The sequence below is a fragment of the Lepisosteus platostomus genome, chromosome 4, assembly GCF_059453375.1.
Source record: "Lepisosteus platostomus isolate fLepPlt1 chromosome 4, fLepPlt1.hap1, whole genome shotgun sequence".
NCBI classification, from domain to species: Eukaryota; Metazoa; Chordata; class Actinopteri; order Semionotiformes; family Lepisosteidae; genus Lepisosteus; species Lepisosteus platostomus.
Window position 1 is genome coordinate 41939401 of NC_142614.1, and position 19065 is coordinate 41958465.

Below are 19065 nucleotides of genomic sequence, written 5' to 3' on the forward strand. Positions count from 1 at the left end.
ATGTAATGGGACACACACCTTCCAAAAAGTTCAACTTTTGTCTCGTCAGTCCACAGAGTATTTTCCCAAAAGTCTTGGGGATCATCAAGATGTTTTCTGGCAAAACCAAGATGAGCCTTTATGTTCTTTTTGCTCAGCAGTGGTTTTCGTCTTGGAACTCTGCCATGCAGGCCATTTTTGCCCAGTCTCTTTCTTATGGTGGAGTCATGAACACTAACCTGAACTGAGGCAAGTGAAGCCTGCAGTTCTTTGGATGTTGTTGTGGGTTTTTTTGTGACCTCTTGGATGAGTCGTTGCTGCGCTCTTGGGGTAATTTTGGTCGGCTGGCCACTCCTGGGAAGGTTCACCACTGTTCCATGTTTTTGCCATTTGTGGATTATGGCTCTCACTGTGGTTCGCTGGAGTCCCAAAGCTTTAGAAATGGCTTTATAACCTTTTCCAGACTGATAAATCTCAATTACTCTGTTTCTCATTTGTTCCTGAATTTCTTTGGATCGCAGCATGATGTCTAGCTTTTGAGGATCTTTTGGTCTACTTCACTTTGTCAGGCAGGTTCTATTTAAGTGATTTCTTGATTGAGAACAGGTGTGGCAGTAATCAGGCCTGGGTGTGGCTAGAGAAATTGAACTCAGCTTTCCAAAGATGTGATAAACCACAGTTGATTTATGTTTTAACAGGGGGGGGGCAATCACTTTTTCACACAGGGCCATGTAGGTTTGGATTTTTTTCCCCTTAATAATAAAAACCTTCATTTAAAAACTGCATTTTGTGTTTACTTGTGTTATCTTTGTCTAATATTTTAATTTGTTTGATGATCTGAAACATTTCAGTGTGACAAACATGCAAAAAAATAAGAAATCAGGAAGGGGTAAACACTTTTTCACACCACTGTAGATGAAAAAATTCCAGTTTTCTCTCCGCTGAGATAATCTTTTTAAACACTACTGCAGGATCACCCTGGTGCTCTGCTAGATACAAACACCATGTTAGAAATGAGATGGGTTTCCCACTCTGCTTGACAGGCCAGCGTTTTGAAGTAACCAGGAAATTTTTGATATGCACCTTTTTCCCCATCTCAGCCACTGATCTTTTTACCTCTTTCAAAGTTGTCGTTGGGGTCACAGTGGCATCCCTTATCGGCCTCCTCCTTGCTTGGCTGCTCAGTTAGGCAGTCATTCGGTGATACCTTGCACCTTTCATTTCTTGATGATTGAATAGAATGAGTTCCATACCTCTCTCCCTGAGTTGTTTTCAAATGATCTGCTTAATCTAAGATTTACTAATCTTACTTCAGTTTTTTGTGGTACAATGTACCACACCACTGATTTAAAAACAATCTTAGATTGATCCTATCTCAATTTATCACTAAACCAAGTTATTTTTGTTTTGTTGGTACAGCACATCCTCGGATTCTGTCACACAAAGTGCCATTAAAACAAAAGCAAATGTTCAGAAAAATGTCTCCTTACAGCAATTCCAAACCGGGTGATTTTGTCTCTCTCACATTTCTCAATGTATTCATCTCTATAGAACTTGTCATGGGATTCTCCATCTGTCACAACCACCATCACTTTTGCAGCCCCTTGACGTCCACCATTTCCAGGCAAAAAAGCTTGTGACCTATCAAAGACACCATAAACAATTTCAAACTGTGTATAAGATGTATTTGGGTTAAAAAAAAACATTTGAAATTGAGTTCATATAACATTATCAGCTAGGCATAAGGTTTTTCATTTAGATTTTTTTAAAGTAGAAAATGAACTACAGACACTATAGTTTAACATACAAAATAAGGTTTTGAAATGTAAGAGGGTTCTGCATACTTTTAATTCCAAAGCAAATAATACACTTTTATTAACACATTTTAAGATCCCTTTTGAGTACCTTCACCAGAATTTCCTTTGTGAAATACAAGCTATTTTTTTCAATCAGCAGAATATGCATTTTGTAATAAAAATAAGATAAAAAAGACCTGCAGTAGTAACTCCTTACAGTGGTCCAAGATGACCACTGTGTTTGTTGTTTTTTTGCTCCATCTGAGTTCTTAATCACAGGTTATTATAGTATTCTATTTAGAATATAATTTAAAATCTGTTTTAGCTCTTAAATGCTCAAATGTTTGCTATTGACATTTTGTACCCATAGAAGTGTTCAGTGTGAGTGGTCAAGCTCCAATTCAAATCTTTCACTTTAAAAGAGTGCATGCATAATTTGTAATACAACAAAATTGCATCAATGGAAGGGTAAATACATTTGCAAGGCAGTGTATTTTTTTTGTTTTTGGTGATAGGAAGACATACTCTGTAACAGCCACTGAATTATGCATAAATGAAAACAAATTTACTCATTTCCTGTTCACACAGTGCTTCTCATTTGCTAGAATGTACAAAATGACCCCTCTTTCAAAGCAGTTCTGCATGTTGACTGCATTGAAAACTGTAAACTGAGTGATTGGTAGTTTTCAGTGCAGGATAACTTGTCTCTGATCACATTTGTTGTAATATTCCTTTATTGTTTACAGAGCACTCAAACATGAATCATTCCTTTTCAGTTTTCTCTCGGAGTAATGTTCTCATATCATTCAGATATATAAATAATGGCAACAATGACAATAAAAATCTTAATGTGCAAATGTACTGCTGGCTTTACAAGTAAATTGTAATGGATATAGAGCCCTGTAGTTTTATAAGAGACCTTATTCTCTTGACTATTGTGCTTCCTGTAGCCATTACTTTGGGGGCTGATTTCACCATTATTGCCCTCACCGAACTTTTGAACTGGGACTGGACTATGAGTGTGGTTCCCAGCAAGTACAGTATGCTTCAGTCTGAGGTGGGAGTTCTGACGGGGATTAAGGACTGTGTAACCTGGCAATGGGAGGCCATTGAGTCAGAGATATAATAACACTGAGTCCAAACAGGAAGAAAGGACAACTCTGGAGTAAGACAGCCAGAGTTGCTGGTAATATAATGCATAAAAAGTCCTGTCAATGAATAAGGCACTAGTTGTGGACATTCTGCTCATATCTGCTTCTGTATGTGTGAGTGTATCAGCATAGGTGACCACTGCAGCGTGCTGTTAGCACAGGAGAGCTGAAGTTATGAGCCCACGGCAATCATGCAGCACCAGGGAAAGAGAGGGGATGTGAGTCGAGGAAATCTTGGAGAGTTTCTGGACCCGTGACAAATGGGAGTCTCTCCTGTATCTGGCAAGCCTCTCTCTCCACTGGGGGTACCAGCCTTGGCAGGAGGGATAAATTAAGGCAGGCTCCTGCCATTCAGTGTTTCATTTGGATTTTACTGTTAACATTCTCTCTTGCTGTATGCTGTAACACCTCTTCCTTCTTCATTCCTGTTTTATAGCTGTCAACATCAGCAAGTTCTGCAGTCCTGGAGCTGCGCCCCCAGACTTTAAAATCGCTGCTGTCCAAACAAGTTACTGACAACATAGGCAATTGGAGGCATATTTCAAAACTAAAAACAGTTGTAACGTGTTGTGGCAGCACAATTAAATAACCATTTCTTGATAAACTGTATTAACCTCTTCAATCAGGTTTTAGGCTGCTCTACAGCACCAAAACAGCCCTTCAAGGTTGTTAAAGAATTTCAGACTTGGAGGTGGTCTCAAACCAGGCTCTACTGGATTTTGATATGATGAACTTTAGTGTAGCTTTTGCTGAGCTAAGGCTCATATTCCACATTTCTCTGAATGTGACAGGATGTGGTATAACTAAGGCGATGTAACTTAATTCTTCACATCACAAAATACAATTATTTTTATTTTTGCATTTGATGTGGATAGTCCAAAAATAGCTATCTGTGGTTTGAAATTTCTCATACCCAAATTTTGTGGTAACCTTTGAGCTGCATCTCCATTGTGTTACCAAAATAACTTTTATCTTCAGAACACTTTTAACTCACATAATGTCATTTTAATGTCACATAGACATTAGGATATTGTTTTTGACTTTAAAGAACATGAATTCAGTGTTTGCCCTTATATTTCTGTCCTCCTGAGTTCTTTGTTTTAAATCACATCTTAAAATACTCATGTTTAAACAATCATTCTTTTATTTCATTTATTATATATTTATTATTTCTGTTTTCATTGTACAGCTGACATATTTTGTTCTGTTCTTTTTATGAAAATATGATACTACAAAGCATGTGAATTGTTACCCACATTTAGAATAACGAAAGACAACTTCAAAACTAAGAAGATGCGATATGAAGAAATTTCTGAAGCCTCCACCAAATGTAGAGAGTGAAGAGGAAGGCATCATATGACTTATTTCATATTGACTGTTCGCATGTAGTACATTATATTAAGTAGTATGGGTGAAAGCTAGCACAGAGCCTACAGAGTGGCACAAGAAACATGTGTGAAACAGTTCACCGTGTTTTGCTTCGTGCGTCGTTCGTTATGGTGTGTGCTCTTACTTTTTGTAAGAATTTTTGTGATTAACACTTTCATTGACCCCAAAGGGTCAATGATAAAATGACAATTGTGAGTGTGTGTGTAATTACACAAAAAGCATGATTAATGATGTCTAACTAGGTAAGCAGTGTTTTTTTATTACTATGTTATTACAATGTTAAAGAGGTACGGGTGTATACAGTATGGCAAACGAGAAAAACAACATAAAATGTGTAAAATTCACTTCATATCAGCAAAGCTTAGAAAGGACACATCATCCATATAAAAGCTAAAAAAAGTCATGTTTGGTCCTTGAAACTTTAACAATGATTAATACTTTAATACAAAAGTAATGCTGGGAGAGTCATCGTTAAATGTAAGTAAAGATCAATGTGCCAACCTTGCAAACTCTATTGCTTTAAATGTATTTGTTTGGTCTCCAAGTTTCTGGTCTATTTTTGAGGCAGCATCAATCATCTCTTTTTTGGACTTGTATTGATTCAATTTGAATTCAAAAGATGGGTTGACTGCATATTGTATAATGCTCACCTGAAAAAAAAACAGTGAAAATTACTCTATAACCACTTTGGTGGTCTGGTAAATTCAGGAATCAGAGAAAATGCATGTAATGAAATTTCATTTTCTTTTGAGAAATTATTACAAGGTAACCAACTAAAAAAAGGAAGAAACACTGCCCTTTTACAGGTACTGTATAAGACATACACAAAGTTGCCTACATATATTTTGTGGATAAATATTTAAATGATAAACATACAGTACGTTTTGCCAGGGATATGCATTACCTGACATTAATATTCTCTTTGAACCATTTTGATTCATCCACAAAATAACATGATGTGAAACTGCCAACTAGTAATGATTCAGTGAAGGTTACAGTGTCAAACACAAATTCAAAACATTTGTTTTCTTAGGTACAGTTGTGTTATTTAATCTACATATTGAAAACTAGGCGAAAGCACTAACCTGGGCATCATTTGGACCAATGTTTAAGTTCTGTATTAGGTTCTTAAGAAAATTCTGGATAGGAGGCCAAGGCCAAATGCTGTTGGACCCATCTAAAACAATTGCTATATCCATTGGACCTCCACACTCTGGAAAACACAATGAAAATAATTAAATCAGCTTTTGGGAAGCTGACTTTAAATGTATTGAATGGTTAATAACACCTCAGTCAGTATGAGCCAATGAATTCATTAATTAATGTCCATATGCTTACATTTCATTTCCAACTTTGAGCTTTACATAGACACGATAAATTTTAAATAAAAAAAACTCTCTTCAAGTCTGGTAGTCAAAGAAAAATATTTTTCTTCAAAAATGCTTCTGAACAAGTTCCAATTTCTGGGGAAGGTCTGGTCTGTTTTGTTATGAATTTCTTTGATGGAAATTTAAAACTGGAAATGATATCTGGTAGTTTTTCAAAAAGTAAAAAACCACACATAAGTTTGAAATTAATCTTACGCTGAAGTGCAGGAGAGAAGCTCTGAGGCTTGAAGTTGGGATCTAAATAAGAGCAGATTCCAGGGGCAAAGTACTGACTTCCACACTGTTGAGCCCACAGTGGGCCGCATGTCTGAATTGCAAAGGAAAACAAGTAAGGTGAGAGACAAAACATTGAAAAAGGCATGCCTACAGTTTAGAATGTAAACAAATAAAGATCTGTAAGTTTAAAATGAAGTCATTCATGTATTAAAATGCTTCTAGGTGAGCCTAGTGTTTTCAATAACACATTCTTAATTGTTTTGTCTTTTAAAAGAATAACAAAACATTTCCCACAACAAATAAAATTAAATTGAACTTATTATTGAACTATTTCAAAGGAGACAATGAGGGGCATCCCAGGTGATGTGCCCAAGTGCAGGCTACAATCACTGGATTGAGTCTGGGTCATGTCACTAGCCTGCTGTGACCATTACTCTTCAAGTGGTGGTTCACAATGGACTGAGCACCTCTAAGGGTACATAGGAATTATTTGCACATGGTTCTCTTGGTTCTCTGTGACCTCTGTGGCACAAGCCTGAGGCACATGCCTGCTCTCCAATCAGTGTTAAACCTCTGGTACAAGGCTGTGGGTGCCAATGATGTGTTATAAGAAGAGTGGATCGAAAAAGGGCAAGTCATGGCTATTGCAAATTTGGAGTGTATAATACAAATGCAATTGATACTTCTAAAAAGGAGATCATTTTAAAACATATTTACTTTACCAATAATTTCCCTGTTTTTTCCTTTCGAGCAAGAGTGAGTCCAAGGCTCATGTTGGTTTTTATTTCTGTAACTACTGGGATTGATACTTGATCTGAAAAAAGAAGCATAACTTTATACAAAGACAAATAACAAATTTACATTTCCACAATGACTTACCTATTTTACCTACGGTGCTATTTTTTCTCAGTGAGGTCTATTATCATTGGTATTAAATACACAGAAAAACAAATGGCCTTCCATCTAAACATAGTCTCATGTTTTAAAACTAATCCAACCAGCATTGTGCCATCAAAAGCGGAAGAGGAATTTCCACTACAATGTTGATCCATTGAAATGTTGAAATGCAATGGTATGACAGAAATCTTTTGGAAACAACTAAATTTACAAGATTATCTACATCTACGTGCTGAGCAGTAGCAGTATTTAGGGTGGTGAGCAATATATCAAGAACATCTCTGGGTCATGCCAAGTCAAATCAAGGCATTTAGAAGCCTTTGTCACTGTAAAATGAAAGAAATCACTTTGGAACAAACACCTCCCCAGGCGTTTGAAAACTCTGTAGAAAAAGTTGTCATTTTGGATTTTGTGAAACATTTCTCAAATCCTAAAGCATCGATGTGTGCAAATGTATTTTTAACCAATCAGAAACGCAACATTACCCTGTAAGTTTAGTCTGTCACAGTTTGTTCTGGATCCAGACAAAGGACACTTATAAATATCACCCATCCTGTTCTGTCCTCCACTCCATGGGGATCCAACCAATATCCTGAAAAAATAAATACATGATACCACAGTGTGAGGTTAACAAAATGACCACCAGTATGTAGCGAACAGAGCTTTGCGGCCTGTACATTGTATATGGCAGATAAAGAAAATTGCAGCAACAGTTCTAAACTAAAGTTATGATGTGAAGGCTCCTCCACTGGATTGCTCTAAGCTCCCAGAAGGAGGCAAAGCCCCTAGTTTACCAGGGAAACATTCGGTTCTGCCACCTGTTTTCCTTTGCCTCCCTTCTGCCTACCCACATGGGGTGGGGCAGCATCATGCAGTTACAGGGCCAGCCACTCCTGCCCCCGAGTGTTCCCCTGACAAATGGCAAGTGGGGAAGAGGTGACTTCTACTATACCTCTCAATTAAAAATATATTTTTAAAATTCCAGCAAAAATTAAAATGAACTCTTTGGTATGTTTGTTTTATCATTGCAATATATGACAAATATTTCTTCTACATGCTTCTGTGAAAATGAATTTACTTGCAGATCGAGGCCCAACCTGTAGTTCTGCATTGTTATGTTATTGCTAAAAAAAGCATTCTAAATACTTCTTTGATAGTTTAAACCCCTTAATATCAATTATCCGTTTGGCTATTGGCTCCCATTAAATGTTCACATCCTGCAAATCTTTCATATCTGGAAACAGAATCATAAGATAGAATTTATCTATGATGACCAAAACACATAATTATTGCTATAAATCATCACCCATATTCATTCACAGTTGGACTATCTTTGCATGAGTAATAAAAACTAAACACACTAACGAAGAGGTGTTAGTGGGGCCAGCAGGGGGCGCTCACCCTGCAGTTCATGTGGGTCCTAATGCCCCAGTATAGTGACTGGGACACTATACTGTAAACAAGTGCCGTCCTCTGGATGAGACGTAAAACCGCGTTCCTGACTCTCTGTGGTAATTAAAAATCCCAGGGTGTTTCTCAAAAAGAGTAGGGGTGTAACCCTGTTGTCCTGGCCAAATTTCCCATTGGCCCTTATCAATCATGGCCTCCTAATAATCCCCATCTATGAATTGGCTTCATTACTCTGCTCTCCTCCCCACTAATAGCTGATGTGTGGTGAGCGTTCTGGTGCACCATGGCTGCCGTCGCATCATCCAGGTGGATGTTGCACATTGGTGGTGGTGGAGGGGAGTCCCCAATACCTGTAAAGCGCTTTGAGTGGAGTGTCCAGAAAAGCGCTATATAAGTGTAAGCAATTATTAATTATTATTATTATTATTATTAATAATGATGCTTTCATAGTCTGCCTTGCATTGTGACCACTGTATTCAAAACCATTGAAAAATGTAAAGACTTTGACAAATGCTTCAGAAACATGTGAAAATTGTACCCATTTTTACAGTATTCTCAGGTGAAGCACTTGTTTTTCTATGCTGTAGCTCTGATTAACAAAGACAAGTCAATTCTCTGTTCTTTTCCAACTATAGCATGCCACAAAATTGTTGTGATCACATATAGCACATTGTACAGTACCTTATACTTAATTATCTATTAGGTCTGCATGCTGTTTATGAATACATTGTTACAATGATAATTTATGAAAAAATACGGTTTATGCAAACTTCTAATCACATTTATAATTAAGTGCTCACAAGTATGTTAATGGCTATATCAGAGTCTTTAAAGACAACTTTGTTTTTTCTGATAAAAAAGTATAAAAAACTAAACTTTGCTATAAGAATGATCAATATACAATATATGCAATACCATACGTGTAATATAGAGTTTACAGTATAATTTAAGTAAATTTGTCATGATTTGCTTTTTGGGAGTAAATTCTACAGTGTTTATACAGTACATACAAACTTGTTTTACTGTATTGTGATTGTTTTTCTTTTTCAAAGGCTGGTTTAATTTTAGAAAACTGATATAATCCTCTTGATTACATGTATCTCGGTAAAAAAAATTGTTTTAGTTCTAATTTTAGATCTGCTTAATCTACTCATTTCCAGTGCTTTTCAAAACAATACATTTACTTTTCTGGGTGACATCAATGGCTGAGAAAATAAATGCTTCTATCCTCACATTTTCCAAAATTGCATTTGTCTAAATAAATGAAAATTTAATCACTGTTGTTTTGAACTAAAACGGTAATCAAGGAAACACTGACATCATACAATGTTAATAACAATGAAACCAGATATTCTAAATAAACAAAGAAACTAAAGGTAAATTATTAAAGGTGAATTATGACCACTTTCTCCTGATTTGTAATTCTAAGAAAAGGATGTCCAGGTTCTGTGTTGTATTTTAAATTCTGTTCAGTGTAATAAAAATCATAAAAATGCATTGTTGCCTTAGACTACACATCTCAGAACTAATTACTACATCATAAAATAGTCATGGTCAAAATTAATATAAAGGACTGGTATAATTACATGATAAAAAGAGAAAAATGAGAAGTTATTATAAAAATATTTTGAAAAAAGAACTAAACTCATGGGATAATCAACATCTGCTTGCTGAACAGTATTTAGGGTGGCAAGCAAAACAACATGAATCCCTGGGTCATGCCAGGACAAATGGATGACATTTAGAAGCGTTTACAGACCTACAGGATTATGTGCTTTGAACAACAAGTCTTCTGAAGTTAAATTACACTTTCTTGATAAAGGTGCCTGCAGAGAACTAGCACAGGTAAGCAGAAGTCTTTTTGGCAAACAAGGATAAAATTAGGTGAACACATATAACACATATACCAAATTCAGGGAATTTCCATGAATTATACAAAGAAACACATAAGGAAGTAAAAAAAGACACTTCCAGGAAATTCTTAGTGGTATTTAGTGAATAAAGTGTCCAGACAGGAGACGTGTAATTTCATGAGTAATCCATTCCGCTCCTCTAAGAGTAAACATTACAGAACTGCATGTACCATTGAGTATCATTCCTGTCTGGATAAGAAAAGTGTAATGTATCATATATCCTGTATAATAATGTAAACCCTATTCATAGTAAGCTGTATCTGCAGGAAGCATGCTTCACTTAGACATTGGGCATAGAGGAAGTTTGTTATGCGAACGAATGGAAAGGGGACACTATAGAGATACTGTATCCTATTCAATGTTTTTTTAAAGATAGAAAGTTATTGAGTCATTAAACCATTATCTGAAGAAGAAATTCTGTGGTTACAATAAAAATAAATGATTAGGAAAATGTTTCTATAATGAAAACTAATTGGAATGACAATTTTGCAACAGTTTGAATATATATTTTCATGATTACCAAAGGTTCTTAAATATCTTCTCCTTCTGTCTTATACAGTATTTACTTTTTTAAGATTACTTTGACTTTACAGCAATAAAATGTAATCTACACAAGAAATAAAAGTAGGGTAAAACCTGCTCTAATGATAAGACTGCGTTTAAAACTAAAAATCATAAAACAAAAAAATAATTTAAATGCAGCACAGAGCATGAAGGATTGCATTCAATCTAGAACTGACTCCCAATGTTAAAATGCACACAGAAATTATTTGAATGTGACAATTATTGTTGGACTAAGTTGAAGATAGTATTGGTCTCATAATGAGCTTTTATTGATGAACTTTTCTTCATGTGCTGTGTGAGCATTAAGGCAGATATGTGTGTGAAAATGTATAGTACTGTACGTAGCAGAAGTGAGATTTTGATAAATGTTTTTCTGTTTATAAGGTTTGTGAAAACAGATTAAACACAATACTACAGTATATACACAAACTATATACTGTACTGTATACCTAATATTTGTTAAATTAACAAACGTAGTGGCTGTATGATGCCTATCTTTTACTTTTTATCTTTTAGCAGGATGTGAGTTTATTTGGATTGAACTGATAAAAATAACAGCATGCAAAAATGTTGCTATGAAAAAATATATAAACATTAAAAATATACAGTATACAATCAATGAGAAAAGGTGCTATTTCAAAGTGAAAGAAAACAAGAGAGCTGTTACAAAAAGTAAAGGTAGCTTTATTTTTTCTTTCTGTTTGCTGCTTTTAAATATACAAAATGTGTAGAAACATCATGGGGTTCTTCAGTAACATTTTTAGAATATTAAATAACAAAAGAACAAAAAGCATGGAGCACACTGGTCATGAAATCCAGATGGTAGAACTGTGTATGTATGAAAATTGTACAGTACAGTTCAAAGGTCTATTTTTTCTTGGGACTGGGAAACAAAGACGCTCACAGTATGCAGGATGTACTAAAGGAAGTTGTCAATAACAGAGGCCCCCCATCTCTGAGTCATTCCTGTCCTTACAAATACCATATATTTCAACAGGAAATGACTCATTAAATAAAAGAAAGGACTTTGACCGGTGTACTCCCCTTTAAAACGGCATAAAGGTTAACATAACTTGAAGATAAAGCTGATTCCATTAGGAGTTGTGATTCCATCACAGTTTTTAAGTTGTTTTATTCAATTTAGATGGTACTGTATATAGGGTGGCCTTAAGCCAGAGTATAATGAATATAATATAATGTCCTTAACATACAACAATTTAGTATATCCAGTATGTTGTAAAAGTAACAAGCCCTTACTTCAAAGCTTGCAGTCATGATGCCATGAAGTAGCAATTACTGTTACATGCACAATCTACTCCCCAGTTCTCAATCAAAAAAAATAGGTACATTATTATATGATTAATATGAAAGAAAAACAGAAAAGTCATGATTGCATATCAAACCCTTTACTTTAACAATCATGAATTAATTGAAATGTTGGAAAATAACATTTGAAAGCCTCACAAATAGTTGAGTGGCTTCTGTGTGTGAAATAAAACTGGTTCCAATGATTTTGGAATAAAAACACCTTTCTCTGTAAGGATCCTCAGGCAGGTAGTGAATTTCAAGTAAAGATTCAACCACGAACAAAATTCATCTTTGCAGAACAATGATCCAAAACTACTACTCAATTTTTGTGAGTGGCCAGTCAAAAGTCCTGACTGGAATCCTATTGGTAATCTGTGGAAAGATTTGAAAACTGCTGACAAGAAGAGATCCCCAAGAGATGCCTTGAGCAAATCTGCCAAGAATAATGGGCAACAATTACACCAAGCCAGTGTGCAAAGTTGTGAGAAAACGACCCCAAAACAACTGTGGCTGTAATTACTGCCAAAGGTGTTTCCACCTAATTCACTTCCGTCAAGTTTACGGTCTGAATACTTATTATGTATTTCAGATTTTTGTTTTTAGTTTTTGCTGTAATTTAAGGTTACTTATCTTCTCCTTAGATGTCTTACGTCTGAGCATTCAGGTTTTGAATAAATTTAGGTTAAAAAATTGTATTAATTGTTTTTTGATTTCACAAAATGAGAAACCTTTGGAAGTGTCTGACTACTTTTGCAAGGCACTATGTATACAGTAGATTATAACATATAACAGTTAAGCTCTATTTTTTTTGCAATAGCAATTACTTAGCCTCCTGTCTTTTTAAAAGGAATATCTTCCTCCTCTGGAGTTTTCTGATAGCTGCTGTCAGATGCACACAAATAGGTATGGACATTCTCATGTACACACAACACACAAATTTCCCTAAGACATAAGATATGTATCACTGAAACCATGCTGAGTTTACCTTATCAGAGATAATCCCATCTTTATTTTATTTTAATAAAAATTAATAATTGCTTACACTTATATAGCGCTTTTCTGGACACTCAACTCAAAGTGCTTTACAGGTAATGGGGACTCCCCTCCATCACCACCAATGTGCAGCATCCACCTGGATGATGCAACGGCAGCCATAGTGCGCAAGAACACTCACCACAAATCAGCTATTAGTGGGGAGGAGAGCAGAGTAATGAAGACAATTCATAGATGGAGATTATTAGGAGGCCATGATCGGTAAGGGCCAATGGGAAATTTGGCCAGGACGCCAGGGTTACACCCCTACTCTTTTTGAGAAACACTCTGGGATTTTTAATTACCAAAGAGAGTCAGGACCTCAGTTTTACAGCTCATCCGAAGGACGGCGCTTGTTTACAGTATAGTGTCCCTGTCACTATACTGGGGCATATAGGTGAGCACCCCCTGCTGGCTCCACTAACACCTCTTCCAGCAGCGACCTTAGTTTTTCCCAGGAGGTCTTCCATGCAGGTACTGACCAGGCTCACACCTGCTTAGCAGCAGTGGGTTGCCAGTTGTGAGTTGCAGAGTGATATGGCTGCTGGCTTTTATGAAGTATTATGTAATAAAATCTCTTCATGATGTTTTTGTACAAAAACCTGTGTGTTAAAGTTTTAGGATTTTTAGCATAAATGTTTTAGCATTTAGAACACTGCAGGAATTATTAACTGATTGAAACAGTGTTAATGAGACAGAGCCAAGATTAATGCTAATACCTTCATTCCAGCTCATCAAAGTTTCAATGTTTTACTGTATGTGGATTGTTTAAGCATGCATTAATACATTTCTAACTTATATTGATCTATTTTTAATTTATATAGGTTTGGGGAGGCCAGTTTCAAGCTTACCTGTTTAATAAATACTTCATTGTCCACTGCTGTGGAAATATGTCTTCCACAGAAGTACAAAACACACAAGCAAAACATAAGAGTCACATAAAATCACAACAGTATGTGATAAATAAATAAATGGATACATAAATAGGTAGTGGGGGATTATATTTACATACCTTCATTGAATAGTGTTATTGCAGAGGGGACTTCTTATAAATATTTTTATTTGAATACCCTATACCATCTTCCTGAATTAAGAATGGAGTGGGTGTGTGGAGTCAGCTGTAATGTTTCTTGCGATTCTGAGGACTGCATTATGATATAAACTGCAGAGCTGGGACTGCTGTTTCCCAATTATTTTTCCTGCTATATAAAATCAGTTGTATATAAAAAATTAGTTGTATATAAGTCTCATATTAAATGTCCAAATTTACAACTATAAGCACATTCACTCCTTCGAGCTCTCCTACCTCAAGCCGTATCTTGTCAAAAATGCCGTGGCAGCGCATTTTTCAAATATTTGCTCTGCTCTTTCTGTTTTGTAATTAGACTTCTTCACTAGGCTTGACTTATGTTTTTTGCTTTCTTTGTATTTACTAAAGCTTATATGGTTATCAAATATAGAGAAGAAAACTTGAAAGTCATCAAAACAGGATCCTTTAAATTATTTCCAAGAAACAGAATGTTGCTTTCAGATAACAGGAGTGTTTTTAAAATTAAAATTCTGAAATGCATCCCTTTCCATGGGAACAGAGTGGGGTGTTTCTTTGACCAGATCCTCAACATTTCTGGGTATATACTACAGAGCCAAGGCCAGCGAATTCACACAAATAAACGTTTGGACAAACCTTTTAAAGAAATTCTTAATACCACCATTGAAAAGCAAAACATATATAGAATATTATTTAAAACAATGTACCTCTGATAATATCCCATACCCTAATCTTAATCCTAACTGTACTTTAGTCCAAAATGACTGTAACATAAATACAATCTCGGCCTAACAATATCCCTATTCTTAACTGAGACTCTACTACCAGACCTTGTCAGAATACAATCCTAATCCTTAATCCTAGTTTGAACCCTGAATCTAACTAACTCTTGCTTTATCCCTAACTGTAAACCTCATTTTAACCTTGAACATAATTCTAGCATTAAACTAAACCTTACATTAAGCCATGAACAACCCTAAACCCTTAAGCAACATACTCTAATTCTAACTACAGCCCCAAATCCTACTTTACTTTTAAAAGAAATGTTTAAAATAATGTAGACTTTAGACTTTCAACTACCCTGAAAGTAAACCATTTATCTACCAACATCTTAGGGATTTTTCTTAAAGTTTTATTCATGGGGACTACAATACTGACAGCATTCAAAAACAAACTAAGAGCAGGTTATATTTTAGGTATCTCAGACACAACTGAGTTTGGTTTATTACACAATTTGTGGAATATTTTAAAGCCATAGCAGCAACCATGCAGAAGTCATAAACTAAAATAGTGTTTAAAAAGGCCCAGTTTTTGCATCTGTGGGTAAATTTCAAATTATATTGATATTAAAAAGTTAAAAAATGAGACAAACACAAAGTCAATGATTTAAGTTAACAGATATGATAAAAGGTAAATCTGCTCATCAAAACTAACCATTTGCTTAAGTTACTCATCCTTATATATGGAGTATATTTTTCTCAACAGTTGGAGTTATATCAAATAATAAAGGAAGATATTTGAGATCACACTTAATTAAAATTATTCCTTACTAAAACAGTTAAATGACCATTTGATTAAAAAGAAAGATGTAAAAGATCTGCAAGGACAAAAACACCTTACCATTTCCCACTAGAATCTTTGAATTGTTGCACAGCATACCCAAACTGTTCAGATCTTGCTCCAGAAAATACTCTTGCACCTGACAGTCCAATGTTAAAAGTATTTGAGTAATAAATATTGCAACCTGCAAACAAGAAAACCAAAGAAATATAGTTAAAATTGACTCAAAACACGTAATCAGTGTAACCACTCCAACATTCTCGCTATCAGTAGAATCATTAAAAAACCGTGGCCAAGAGCTGCTTAATATCTCCATTTACTGGAATATAATCATGAGAGTCAATCTGCTGTTTCTATGAGAAAGGATGTGGTTTTAACTTGAAATGTGAAAATCCACCCTAGTTGGTAAAATAAATAAAGAATGTGTGATCTGCAGTTGGAGCATGTTGCTACTTGCTTTCAATTCTACCTCAGTGACTTTACAATGACATGCACTGTTCCTCTAAACACAAAATTCAAAATCTGTTCATGTTACAGCTTGTGGTTAAAAAAAAATACTGTACTTTTTATAAGGATCTCAGTGGCAGGCATATCACAACTGGCAACCCACTGCAGCAAAGCAGGTGTGAGTCTGGTCAGTAGATGGAAGAGGTGTCAGTGGGGCCAGCAGGGCTGTAACCCTGCAGTCTGTGTGGGTCCTAATGCCCCAATATAGTGATGGGACACTATACCGTTGCAATGCTCTGTGGAAATCAAAGGGCATGACAAGGCACAGAAAAGCATCATGACCATCCACTGCAACCAAGGAAGTCTCCAGTTGCGACGATTACCCGTACCACTGGAGCCAGGCTTCTGAGGTCAAGACAGTGACAGTGCCCCAGTGCAATGACTTTCCTACTTCAAAAAGCTCTCCTGCACAGGTTTCTTCGTGCAGCTAACCTTCTGAGCAGATTTCCCTTTTATTGCTTAGAAGTTCCCCATTACTATCTTGAATACATGTTACTTCATTCAGTTCTTACACTACCTAAAGACAAAAAATATATTCTAAATGCCGCCTCAATTGTAATATTCATTTCTATTTCTATCCTGGCCTATCCTTACAATTTATTATATTCATTTTTTTAAATGGATTATGTTCTTTTTTAAACATTCTATAAAGTGCTTTTTTTCTTATATTTTTCTTGATTATTTGTACTTCACAAACATATCTAAACTGAAATTCTTTGACATACAAATTAAAGTGTAATTTGTTTACCGGGTTGCATTCATTCTTGCTAATTGAGCTTTACTCTAGAAAAAATATAAAGAAATAACAAATGCAGTTGGAGTACTATGACATGGGAATAATACAAGTTTGGCATGGTACAAGACACCTGTTTGAAGGTTGTTCTTTAATGTCAAACTTGGAAAAATAAAAAATCTTGTATATATTACCGTCATCATTATTATTATCATCCTTTTGGTGGCACACAGTGGCTCTGTAGCACTTCCTCTACAAATACAAGAACACTTACTACTTTGGCCTTAAAAAACTTTAAATATTTGTATGTTAGATCTAAGATTATTATTAAATCTACATTATTACCACTTATGTTTTTTTTAAAATACAAAATAAAAAAGTCACCCTCAAGCCTAACACCTCTGTGGTGGGTTATGCTACAGTCCTGAGAGTGAGGAAGTGTGCCATTATTGTCACTCATGAACACATGCTTAGATACAGTCATAATCTATGCATCTGTGGGCAGTATATTCACACAGAGATCAAAAACTGGCACCAATTGCAACAGCAACATCTCATAATTATAATAAAACTATAAATCATATAGATATTATTGGCATGTCCTTACAGTCCAACTGAAAATCAGTAGACTTTATCTAGTAATAATAACACCTAAGAATTAAGTGTATTGAAAGGTTTAAAGAGTGTTTTAGTCACAGTAAATTTGACTTAACCTACCCCTAAACTTCTAACCAAACCCCTGGCCTTCCGACAAGGAAACTGGACCCCCATAAAGAGAGGAGTGTCCAAGGGGCAGCTGCAGAGATGGAGATGGGGTGGACAAGGGAAGCAAAGGACATATACAAGGAAAAGAATGGATACACATAGTATTTGTTGATGTCATTTATGTGAGATTATGACATCAGGAATGATTACAAATTACTGACAGTTTAGGCTAATTGAACTTGGCTGTTTTCAGCGTTTCTGAAGATTAATTATAAACTCCATTTACTTACATATTACACTCATGTGTTTTAACATCCATTGCTATTTTTAGCTACTTTGGACTGCAGCTATATATACAGTAAATGTGTAAATTTTATTTTATTCCAACTGCTACGTTACAAAACTGCAGCATACTGTATCAGCCATCACCTGATCTATCTTTATAATATTGTTAATATAAATATAAAATCTGTATTTTAAAAATATTTTTTTCAGGGTACTACAAAAGACTGAGAGTGCAGGTATTTTATTTATACTTTGTTAAGCCTTGCTAAAAAGGACAAAACTGCCGTGAAAGAGAAAGAGAAAGAGAAAAATCATATTAATTTCCATAATCACTTGTAACTAGTTTCATTTGATGGTTCAGAACCCAAGGTCCCAGCTGATGACTTACTGAAAAATATCCAATATATGTGTGATAACATACTGTAGACATGCATTAAGTATTTGTTACTAAAAAAAGTTAATCTGATAGGAAATATTTATACATTTTTAGTCTGTGACATGTTAAGTACTACTATGTTAAAAATGTATGCTTCATTTAATATACATGCAATGTTAGGTGTATGTCATGTTACAAAAAAGACACTCTGAAGTTTATGTATAAGGCACTATGAGATTATTCTGACAGGTGAGAAAATATCATATCTTATTAAATTGTATTTGTCATAGAGAGGAAAATTCACTTTTGGATAAGCTGCTAAAACATCTCATTAACATGTACACATTTAAATCAGACATTTAAGTTTCTTTTCATCAATACTTCAAAATGTGATACTGTACAGTAGGTGCATCAGAAAGAAAACAGAGTGTATTCTACTGACGTAAGCTGCCAGGCTGGTCTGATTAAAATCCCACTCATGCCTAGTCAGTGAGTTTCCTGATCGTTACCATAGAGACCTGGATTCCAGAATGGGTTGGTACAGAGACTAACAAAGAAGACCTTTAACTGAGTTTGAATGAATATGACAACACTAGGAAGCAAAGAGTAAGCCTTCCCCACTGATTTTTACATTCCCGTCAATTATCTGCCTCGGTGCAGTTCCACTGTACTGCCAGCTTTGTAGATATTAATCTACAATGAACCATTAACACATCCATGTTGGACATTATCTTGTTTTTTTACCAGATTTACTTCAATCTGATAGGACTTTACACTGGTCACAAGTTTAATACGTTTTCATTAAAGA

At 35.3% G+C, this 19065-nt stretch overlaps 1 protein-coding gene across 1 annotated transcript in view; it reads right to left on the reverse strand.

Annotated features, from left to right (window-relative positions):
* The window catches only part of LOC148673185 (integrin alpha-2-like), a 51725-nt gene that overhangs the window by 24096 nt on the left and 8564 nt on the right, over positions 1 to 19065 (reverse strand). The window contains exons 2-8 of the mRNA XM_088629520.1: positions 15712 to 15835; positions 7302 to 7408; positions 6642 to 6733; positions 5899 to 6010; positions 5401 to 5528; positions 4817 to 4965; positions 1470 to 1620 (exon numbers count right to left, since the gene is read on the reverse strand). Coding sequence (XP_088485646.1) covers positions 1470 to 1620; positions 4817 to 4965; positions 5401 to 5528; positions 5899 to 6010; positions 6642 to 6733; positions 7302 to 7408; positions 15712 to 15835 — 863 coding nt within the window. The remainder of the gene's footprint in view (positions 1 to 1469; positions 1621 to 4816; positions 4966 to 5400; positions 5529 to 5898; positions 6011 to 6641; positions 6734 to 7301; positions 7409 to 15711; positions 15836 to 19065) is intronic.